This window comes from Triturus cristatus, chromosome 2_2, assembly GCF_964204655.1.
Source record: "Triturus cristatus chromosome 2_2, aTriCri1.1, whole genome shotgun sequence".
In the NCBI taxonomy this organism is placed as follows: domain Eukaryota; kingdom Metazoa; phylum Chordata; class Amphibia; order Caudata; family Salamandridae; genus Triturus; species Triturus cristatus.
The window spans coordinates 80,778,717-80,790,860 of record NC_140582.1 but is presented as its reverse complement, the minus strand read 5'-3'; the positions used below and the strand labels follow the sequence as shown (position 1 = coordinate 80,790,860).

Genomic DNA, 12,144 nt, shown 5'->3' with positions numbered 1-12,144 from the left:
CACCATGGTGGCATGACTAATAGGATCCAGCAAAGATTGGTTTACCTTAAAAAGGTCCAAGAGGGTTTCAGTGAAGATGCCAGATGGGAAGCAACAAAATATGTTTTAATGGCAAGGAGGCCGACTTTGAAAAGATGTTATTGATTTTTAATTAGGCATGTGATCTGATTGTTAAACCCCATTCATGGGCAATGGAGCAGTTAGGGGCTATGGGCCACGGCTGTGTGTAGGCTGGAGTCATTTTACTCTATTGTCCCAGGGCCCATTCTACTATGACTCTGCAAAACTGGGCAAACTACAACCTTTTCAACACTAGCTTCTCGGTGGTAGCAATGGTGAGCAGTCACAGGCTTCTCATGGAGGTAAGTTTGGTGGCACACAGGTTCAGCACTCAACACTACACCCAGCCATGCAATAATGTGATTGTCCAACCCAGTGCTACTCTTATGGAAAAAACAGGTACTTTATTCTACATTAAGGCACAATACAGACGGACACATTCTTTTTTTGTTAGGCTCCGGGAGATTAAGTGATATGCCCAGGATCACAGTATTTTCAGCCTCCCTGCCGAGGCTCGAACCAGATACCCATCTCCAAGGTCGACCATATGCCTTTACCACGCATGCCATGACAACGCAAAGGCGTGCACGGTGAATGCATAAAGTTTGTAAAAGTGTTTATGGTAAATATATATATATTTTTTAATATGATATGTATATATATATTTTATTTTAATTATTTTTTTTAAAAAACTAAAAACAAAAAAAGGCCTTTTTTATCCCAATAACTAAACACCCCTAACATTGTTAAATTACCCATACCACCCCAATACCCATGCCCACTAAAATCTTAAATTACCCTTGGCACCCCAAATCCACCCTTAACCCTAAAACACACCCTGACCACTAACAATACCCCTACACCCCCAAACCCACCCTGAACCCTTAACCTACCCTAGAACCCCAAAACCTAAACTGAACCCTGTACACTAAAATTACCCTGAGCACCCCAAAAACAAAACACACCCTGATCACTAAATTTTCTACTACACCCCAAACCTAAAGCCACCCTGAACCCTAAAACTCCCCCAGCACCTCTAAACCCAAACACACCCTGAACCCTAAAAATTCCCCTACACCCCAAAACCCTAACCCACCATGCCACTTAAAAATACCCCAGCACCCCAAAAACTAAACCCACCCTGAACCCTAAAAATACCCCAGCACCCCAAAACCCAAACATACCCTTAACCCTAAAATTACCCATAACCACTAAAAATAAACCTGCACCCCAAAACCTAAAATGACCCTGAACCCTAAAAATACCCCTGCACCCCAAAACCTAAACCCACCCTGAACCCCAAAAATACCCTGGGCACCCCAAAACCCAAACATGTCCTTAACCCTAAAACTACCCCGGACCACTAAAAATAAACCTGCACCCCAAAACCTAAACCTTAAACATACCCCTGCACCCCAAAAACTAAACCCACCCTGAACCCTAAAAATACCCCAGCACCCCAAAACCCAAACATACCCTTAACCCTAAAATTAGCCATGACCACTAAAAATAAACCTGCACCCCAAAACCTACAACGACCCTGAACCCTAAAAATACCCCTGCACCCCAAAACCTAAACCCACCCTGAACCCCAAAAATACCCTGGGCACCCCAAAACTCAAACATGCCCTTAACCCTAAAACTACCCCTGACAACTAAAAATAAACCTGCACCCCAAAACCTAAACCCTAAAAATACCCCTGCACCCTGAAACCTAAACCCACCCCGAACCCTAAAAATACCCCAGCATCCCAAAACCCAAACATGCCCTTAACCCGAAAATTACTCCTGACCACTAAAAATAAACCTGCACCCCTAAACCTAAACCCACCCTGAACCCTAAAAATACCCCTGCACCCCAAAATCTAAACCCACCCTGAACCCTAAAAATACCCAGACACCCCAAAACCTAAACCCACCCTGAACCCTAGAAATACCCCAGCACCCCAAACGCCTTAACCCTAAAATTACCCCTGAACCCCAAAACATATAACCCTACACTCCAAAACCCAAACCCTATACATAACTTATACTTACATATAAATCACATATGCTTCTACCATTCATGCATTTACAACAAATTTTGTTGTAAAAGCATGTGTGGTAAATGCATATGCATTGTAATGCCATGCGTTGTAATGGCATTGCCGAGTAATGGTAGTTGCATTGTGATGGTATGCGGGGTGATGGTAGTAGTGGTAAAAGATTAGTTGTAATGGGTGTTTACCTCTTGCACTAGAAGTATAATCATTCTCAAAACATAAGGAGAAATGTCATCATGTTAAGAAGAAATGATGCTTGTGGAGATTTGGATGTTTATTTTCAAATCATCAAGCACAATTGGATCTTATGAAGTAATCACATACTCATTCTTAAATCCTCCTGAAGTCATCAGGAATAGTCACACCTTGTGAAGTCATCGCATACTCATTCTTAAGTCTTCCCGAAGTCATCAGGAATAGTCACACCTTGTGAAGTCATCGCATACTCATTCTTAAATCCTCCTGAAGTCATCAGGAATAGTCACACCTTGTGAAGTCATCAGATGCTCATTTTCAAGTCATCCACAAGTCATCGAGCTCAAGTTTCTAAACTCTGCTGATGACTTCAAGAGCTTGATGATGTCTGATGATGTGAAAATGACTTCTAGAGTAGTTGGATGATCATCCAATGACTCTGGGATTGCTTCTAAAGTAATCCTGTTTGACCTGGGTGTTGCCATATGATCACATGACCATGAGTGGCTAGTTCGCTTCATTTGGCTTTTTAACATCTTTCTTTTAATTGTGAGTCATACATTTCCCTCATTTTCACCTTTTGAGCTGTCATGATGAGCTACAGTAAAATTACTACTCAGAGTGCACCAGAAAGGCAGGAACGAAGGCATCCTTTCCACGTCACCATGAAGTCATGTATAAATATGAAGGGCAGAAAGAAAAAACGATTATTTCTTTCTTAAATTTGAATGTTCATGCTCCATCTTAATTTGTTATAGGACAGGAGTGTAAGAAATGTTGTTTATTATCGTCTTTTTAGCTTTCCAATATTGTCTAACAGTTGTCTGAAATGGGTTTTTTTCTTTTATGAAGGAGCCAGTGCCTAGTAAAGCATCCGCCATCCAAGCCAGGACGCCTGAAGGAGCGCATCGCCTGTCAAATCCCAAATCCAGGAAGGCATCACTGTGCTTCCCACTAGAGAGAACAGAATTGCCGATTCGACCAGTAAAGTACCTCTATATTAACATATGCTTTGAAAGATATTTTAACATCATTTTCATACAGGACACCTTATTTTTCCTTCAAAAGACAACAAATACATCTGCGTTTGTGTTTGCTTCAGAGATCGACATTTCGAGTTGTCTGATAATATTCACACCTTCCCTATTTCCCCTGAAAAATGCTGGTAGTTCAACCTTACCTAGATATATTGGTGGAAAAGCCATAGAAAAAAGCTAATACATCAGTAATTCGGTGTGTAAGAAACAGATTTCGCATGGCACGCCCCCTTTTGCTTTTAACAATTTGAAATAGGAGGTATTTACCATTCATGGTAAATACCTCACTCTGAGGTAATGATATTTACCATGTGTGATAACCCCCTCCTCCCTATTTCGAAAACTGGTAAATAGGGCCAACGTGTTTATTTTTTCGCTTAATTTTTGAATGTGTAACCTGAGATAGTCACAAGACATCAAGTCCTTGATGGGGAAAAGGTTATGCGAAAAAGTCTACAGTTGAGGTTGTTAGGAAAACAAGTCGTACACCGCAAGAATTATAAGAATGTATACATTGCAGGTGTGAATATACCCTTGGGGTACCACAACATTAGTGCTGTTCCTGACAATGATAATGTATGTATTTTTAAAATGCCAATTAAGTTGTTAAAAAAAATCAAGTCCTTGATAGCACCAATAAAGGTGGTCTGCAGATGGCACTGAGAGACAGATTAGGTATCATCCTTCAGTTGGGGGGATGGGAATGCTTCAGCCAGCCACTAGACAACCCCAATAGCTCCATGTAGCTCTACAACATATCCACAACATGGGTGATATTTTAAATCCTCGAAATGCGAACTGAGTGGGTCTTATCTGGCTGATCTCACCCATCTGGAGTATTTAAGTGTAATCAAACAGGAAATATGGCTTCAGTTCCTGAAATTGTGCTCTACCCCATTTGTGCAGCAATTATTATTCTATAGTCCACAGTGTTATAAGCCACAGAGAACAAGGAAGATTACAAATCAATCACCCGCTGCATCATGCATGCCTTTGGCTTTAATGACAGTGTGTGTCATATGAGACAGTTTAAAGCAGGTTGAGAAAATGTGCACTTAAAGATTTCACGTCATGCACATATGACCTCCCTAGTGTTTTCCCCGAGTGTTGTGCAATATTCAGTTGCCACCCATGCTCCCAAGTGCAAAATGTCTAATTTGTATCAGGAAGAGATGACTACTTCTCTGGGGTCGATTCACAGAACTAATCCGAGATAAAATCCTAAACTTACTACTTTTGGTATTCGGCGAAGGCATTTAGTTGTAGTAAAGTTAGCACTCCTAACTTTACTGCCACTAAACTGTGACAAAAATTCCTAACTTTACGACTTTCGGTATTCACAAAAGGCATTTAGTAGTAGAAAGTTAGGATGACCAGCATCTTGCGGAAAGCCATCAAGCACCTCAGCAGCTGGATTAGCACATGCACAAGAGCACAGCCACATGCCAGCTGACACACAGAGGAACTCAGGCTGATGAAATGTCAATACAAGCAACTGGAGTGCAAATGGAGAACAAGTAATGACACCAATGATAAAGACATCTTCATATCCCCCTAGGATGCTACTACCAGCAGATAAAGAGCACTAAGCACACAGCTCTTGTATATCGCATCAATGCTGGCACTAACAGCAAGGACATTTTCTATCATCAAAGATTTCTTGCATCTCCTACCACCTCCTACAACATCACCTCCTAGCTAGACATTTGCAAAAGCTCGCAGAATTCTTCTGTAACAAAATCACTTGCTTTTATGCCAAGTTCAACCCTCAACTTTACCCCTTTGCAACTCATCTTCCCAAAGAACAAACCATGACCTCGTGGCTCATCATTACCACTGTTGAAACCACTGCTACCATAAAGACTATACAGTAGGGGGGGTCATCTGACCTTTGCCCCCACCACGGCTGCACCAAAGGACTCTTACCAATCAACGAAACACTAACAACCATTCTCAATGCTCCATTAACTCGTCCGCATTCCCAGACACCTGGAAACATGCCGCTGTCATACCCCTGCTCAAGAAACCACCTGCTTACCGAACCACACTTTCCAACTACAGACCCATCTCTCTCCTACTATACCCGGCAAAGGTCTTAGAGAAACGGATGTCTCACCAACCAGCTCGGCAACCACCAGCTGTTTGATGCCACACATTCTGAATTTAAGCCCAACAACAGTACAGAAACAGCATTTATTGCCACCGCAGACAACACCTGCATGAGCCGTGACAGAGGAGAAACTGCAGTCTTCATTCTCCTGGGCCTCTCTGCCGCATTATCACGGGCTCACACCCTATCCTAATCAGGCGCCTGCATGAGCTTGGCATCCAAGTACCCCTGCTTCTCTGGATCTGCTCCTTCTTAACAGATAGAGCACAAGCTGTCAGCCTGACACCTTACTCCTTGGAAGGCTGTAAACTCATCTGTGGAATGCCTTAAGGTTCATCGCTCAGCCCCACCCTCTTCAACTCATATGTAATCTTTCTGGCCAGCATCATCTGCACACACAACATAAACATCTTCCCCTATTATGATGACATGCAATTCATACTCCCCCTCTCAGACAAAACTTCCAAAGCAAAAAAAAAGTTCACCACCTGCATGACCTAAGTCGCTAACTGAATGAAAGCCAAATGTCTTAAGCTCAACACTGACAAGACAGTAGTGATCTTCAGCAAGAACACCTTACCATGGAACTTCAAATGGTGGCAAGCCGAACTCAGACACCCACTCACATAAGGATTTTATAATTATCATTAACAGCAAACAGGACATGACTGCATATGTCAATGCCATCACTGCATCATGCTTCCACATCCTGAAGAAACTGAGGAAGATCTTCCAATGGCTTTCAAGCAACACTAGAAAATCTGTCACTCATGTCTTAGGCACCAGCAATTTAGACTGTGGTTATACCCTCTATGCAGGGATCACCAAGCAACTCACCAGAAGACTACAAACTCTATAGAACTTGGCAGTCAGACTCATCCTCAATCTCTCACACAGAACTATCATCACACCACACCTCAGGGAGCTCTACTGGCTCCCGATACACAAACACGCTCATTTCAAACTCCTCACAAACACACGTTCAACGCACCACACAACCTAGGCCTCACCTACCTGAACAGTTGCATTTCCTTCCAGCAACCAGACACCTCTGCTCCATCCACCGGGCTCCTACTTGTACACGTCTCACGCATACACAGAATCCGATCAGGAGGACATGCTTTTTCTTACACCGCTCCTAAAATGTGGACCAACCTTCCACTCCACATCAGAGCTTCTTCTCTCTTCTTGAATTCCACAAGAAGTTGAAGATTAATCAATCTACTATGGGCATGTCTAGGCACACACACCTGCTAAGCACCAGGATACCCTAACTGGTGATATTGTGCTTTGCAGATTACACATAACAGGTCAAATGTGAGAATTTTTAGGAGTATATTAACGACCATTCACCATATGTTTTGTTTATAAAATGTAGGTTTCACATTCTTCTGCATGCTATTTATACCTGTTAGGGTCCTGTTTAGAAGAAACGCAAGTCAAACCTTTGTCTGGTGTGCAATCTCGGCAAAGAAAACGAGGAGCATTTTTTAATTTTATTATTTATGCTCCCCTATGTTGTTTCTTAGGAATAAAGCACAATTAGATAGCGCTGCGGATATGGAAGGCAGATGCTAACACTCAAGTAATTTTTTTCAGTTTCAAGAGTTTTAGTCAGTTTCTTATTTTAAAGCAAAAAAAAAAAATTCTTGCATTAAGCCTGTGTTGTATTATAATTGTTAAATACTGCTATGTATTTGACGTTTTGCTATACCAAATAAACTCAGTGAATCAAGCTATTTTTGTATATATATTTTAGTTTTCTTTTTGAAAAGTATACGTTGTTTTGTATGCATTAGAGGGTTATTTAACTTCAATCTAGCTATACATTGAATTGAATTAGACCATTGTTTTATAGATTCATGTGAAATGGCTTGTAAATAAATGAATGATTTTAAACCACATTCAATTCTCCTGTTTTCTCACCTTCTCTTTGATTTGTATGATCTATGCACGTATGAATCAAAAATGTAATCTATACTGATATAGGATGGGGACTCATATTGTGCATGCTCTTTAGGCGTTAAAGTGCATCATTGCGGGAGGTAATAATGGATATACTTTTGTGCAAGAAGATTCCTATCAGCAGTGGGTTACGAATGGACCCTGCTACTTGTTACTTTTCGCCTATGTTACATTGGTCGCCCGCCCTCTCGATTTCTATTGACTAATTCACTTTTCATGCATATTATGGTGCTTTAAGGAATCCCACCAATTACTCTCCTCTTTCCAACTTACCCAGATTTCAAAGATGGCCAGGTGTGCGGTGGCAACCCCAAGAATGGAAGAGTTGGCGAAACCAAAACACTTTTCAACTGAATGCCAGCCAGGTCGAAGCAGTATATGGTACGTGTCAAGGAGAACTGCAACAGCCATAGCAACACCGAGGACTGTGGAGCTAGCGCAACCAGTCAAAAGGTATGTTTCACAAGAGAGAGGCAGAAACAACTCCACTTTTATAGTTGTGGGTTTTTGAATTGATAAGGTGTTGACTGCACTAGTTAAGCTGAACGAGGAGCACACAAATGGCAACTGGGCACCATGCTCAGATGTCCTCTTTTACTGCATCCCAATAAAGATGGTCTCTACTTATTAAAATAAGAAAGGGTACCAGAATGATATTCTTCACTTTTCCAGGTAAGCAATGCATTCAATCATAATTTCAATCTTGGTTCCAGGAAAACGTATTATCTATTTCATTGTAATGTCCTCGTTCTTCTTGCCTTTTCCAAGGGAGAAATTGTTTTGCATTTTCCTTTTTTCAGATGCAGAAAGTCAGACTGATTAATTGACCTTGTAAATTGTCAGTGCAAAGTCCACCTAAGATTAGCGGAAGGCATTAAAATATACATGATAATAATGGGGCTTGTGAAAGTTGTGTAGTTTCCTTTTGCATAATCATGTGAAATGTTGGTAAAATTTGAAAATGCAAATCTGGCTTTTAGTTCTATATTTTAGTGCTAAACGTGTGCTCCAATCCATTTTCTACTAAAAGAACAGAGCATAAACACAAGTGCCGTGAACAACAGCTACTTACGCTCTAATCATTTTCGTTGTGCTGATGCTGCTGCAATAGGCTTTTAACCCACACAGATTTGAAAATATGCAAAATTGCTTAGTGGCGTAATTTTGGGAATTTCACATACTAAGCATAATGCAAAATGTGAGGAAAATATGCGTCACAAGGTGGACAAACACACTGCAGGTAGTAGCAGTGCAAGCTTCCCTCACAAATGAGAAATAAATATTGCTGGTACCAGCAGACATACCTCATTGTTTTTTTTAATGAAGCCCTCATTGCTGCTGCCTGTCACATGGAGCATTGGCAGCCTTCATCCCCACTTTTTCGTTGTCTCAAAACACACGCTCTGCCGAGCCCAAGTGACCTGCTTCACAGCTCAGGCACTGGAGTCTACAGGTATGCCCAGCCTGCACTCAGATGAACCAGATCCTGATGTGGGCAGCAGAGCTCAGTTAGCTGCCTTTTGTGAATGCTGTAAAGTGGGTATGCTCCCCAGAGTCTTTACTCATTGACTGTAACAGAATGTACCACCAACACCTTTAAGAGCTGATTTTGCGATTATATGCTACACTTTTTCTGCCATTTGCAGGCATGCTGCATATATACCTGAATACTGTAGTTGTCGAACTACGTTTTAACTGGTGTTTAAAATTCGATTTAATCTGGAATTTTATTGCTGACAATTGGGTCAGTGTTGGTCAGTGTTGCTGCGACTTTGAGATTAGTGGGGTGACTTTTTTGGTACCCTTAGTAGCCAGTGGGTCATTAGTATGTTTTGAAAACACTAGTGTCTTCTAAGTCTTCTAAGTTAAGGATGATGGGACCTTTTTAGTTCCTGATGGACTCCGTAGAACTGAGACATAAGTGTTTGGGTGTGATGAATAGAGTTCCTGTTTCAAATGTTGAGTTCTTAGTTACACACAGAGGAATAAAGACATATAGTACCAAGCTCTGTGTGTGATGTATTCATTTACAAGTACCCTGGCTGGGGAGGACGCTACAACTGGCGACGAGATGGGGGATATGTAACCCGGAATTTTGGCAGTGCTCTCTGTGGTCCAGCAAACTACGCGTGCATGTCACATGTGCCTAAGTCGAAGTGAAGATCAACGTTTAACGTATGTGGAGTCAAAGCACCACCCCAGCCAGTGTGAAGACATTGAAGATAACGAAAGAAGTTTATTTATCGTTGGCCAGAAACTTGCTAGTAAGGTTGTGAAAGAGGTACTGCGCCACTGCACAACACTGAGCTATAAATCTTACGGTATGATCATGCTAAAGGTAGTAACAACCAGGTATGGAAAACGCGAAGAGTAGCAACAGCCAGGTGCAAGAGAACACTGTGAGGAGAAGCAGAGAAATACAGAGAAACATTAGAGGCTGTGGTTATCAGATATATAGAGTATACAATTGTGCTTACGAGAACCTGAGTAAAGAGAGCCATCCAGCCTTAGCACCAGGTGCCGCAATCCAAGCAGAAGCACAGGGGTTATGCTTACGAGGCTGGTGAATCAGGTCAGATCGACTGAAAGGCCATGAGTGGCGGTCAGAATAGTGAACTTTATCAATGGCTGCTGAAAAGAGAACAGGACATGGTGCTGCTGCCTGCTTGAAACCCCTGCATCCCTTTGTTAACGCCAAAAAGTAAAATATTGGTGACAGATGGACTGCCTGGATACAAACGTTTGATGATTTCATCGATGCACTTGAAGAAACAGATAGATAATAGATTGCCAAATATCTTGCCAGTGAAGGAGTAAAAGATGTAATAAAGAAACTGATTAAGTGACAAAGTCACATACTGTCAAATCAAAGAAGAGTTACATCTCAAGTTCAATCCAATTCCGAATGTCAATTTCAAAATATATATTTTCAGTCAAGAAAGACAGAAACCTGGTAAAACAATCAACAACTTTGTTGAGAGACTTGATACACTCATCAAACACTGTAAGTTCAATGAATTCAATGATGAAGACGCTTTATGTCCCCAAGTTATTTACGGATGTATGCCTGATTCATTCAGACGACGAATGCTGAGAGAAACTCTTAGGCTGGAGTGAGTTCTCATGGCTGCCAGAGCTGAGGAACATGCTGATCAAGAAGCTGCTGACATGGAGGCTGAGGTGCCCAAAGTGAGTCAGTCATGAACATGAAACGTAAGCTAAACACAAAGCTGAAGGACACAAAGTAATGCCTGCAAGGAAAAAAGAAACTGTGCTTTATGTGTGGATTTTCATTTCCACACGAAGGTAAATATCCCGCCATTAGACAAGTATGCAAAGGCTGTGGGAAAGCACTCCATTTTGTAACAGTTTGCAAGGGAAAGGAAAAGCTAAGTGCGTCATGATGAAAAAAAAATCGATGCCCGAACGTTCTAGAAACGGCATTCTATGTACACCTACAAGGCCAAGCGGCAAAGTAGATCAGCGTCTAAATCTTCGTCAATGAGCTCTTCAGTTTCATTGTCAAGCAACAATTAGGAAGGCAGATGTGTGATGCTGATGTTTACCTCAGGAAAATGAGCGCATTTTAGACTGGGTGCATGCAGAGAAGGATACGAATCAAAGAAAAGTTGATGAGTAAAATCACAAAAGTCATTCAACCATTGTCTGGAAATTACACTAAAAGAAAATGGTTGCCCCATACTTTTTTATTTTTGACAGTGGTGCATCGATAAATATTATGCCTGAGGAGAAATACAGTGAACTGTCTCCATTGCCCTGAATCACACTGTCAAAGACTAAAGTGTACACATGAGCTGCATCAACGCCACTAAAGAGTCAAGGTTCAGTCGTAGCAATCATGAGACACAACAAGACAAAAGTACAAGCCCCCGTTCATATACTTAAAGGTACTGTGTCAAGTGCATGTTTATTCAGTTTCAGTACTGCTGTTGATATGAGACTGATGTATCTGTGAACTACAACAGTAATAATAATAAGTCAGTTCCTGTATTTGTTTCATGGATTAGGAAAACGTAAGACCATGAAAGTGCAACTGCATATCAATGAGGATGTTCGTCCTGCTGCTCCAAGACATAGACAAATTACATTTAATCTACAAGGAGCTGTTGAGAAAGAGCTTGAGACATTACTAAAGCATGATATCATTGAGTGATCTCCTGGACCAATTCTGTGGGTTGCGCCCATTGTGGTATTGCCCAAAAAGGACAGCACGCATCTGTGTTGATATGAGTCAAGCTAACAAGGAAATTGAAAGAGAACAACATTCTTGTTCGCACATTGCCTACAATATTACACAGCTAAATGGTGCCAAAGTCTGCTCTCGCCTTGAGCTGAACAAAGGATCTTTTCAATTGGAACTCGAAGAAAATTGCAAGTACATTACTACCTTTTCTACCCATATTGGTTTGTTCAGTTATAAACAAATAGGTTTCGGTGTGTTAAAAGCTGCAGAACCTTTTCAAGATGTAATTCGATGTATCATACAACCTGTCATGAATGCTTTCATTTATAGTGATGTCATGTTGATTTTCGGAGCTACACAAAAGGAACATTATAAAGATCTTACACAAGTATATTGTTTATTTGCTGATGCAGGTTTAATTTGAATGCTGAGAAATGTGGGTTCCACAAAACTCAAATTCTTTGGCCATATCTTTTCTGATGGAGACATGAGGCCTGATCCAGCTAAAGTATAAGCTTTGTCAGCCACCAA

General features: G+C 41.2%; 1 protein-coding gene across 1 annotated transcript in view; it reads left to right on the top strand.

Moving 5' to 3' along the window:
- The window catches only part of SPMAP2L (sperm microtubule associated protein 2 like), a 546,678-nt gene that overhangs the window by 457,645 nt on the left and 76,889 nt on the right, over positions 1-12,144 (top strand). Inside the window, 2 exon segments of the mRNA XM_085643206.1 lie at positions 3,150-3,281; positions 7,687-7,862. Of these exon segments, the coding sequence (XP_085499332.1) occupies positions 3,150-3,281; positions 7,687-7,862 (308 nt within the window).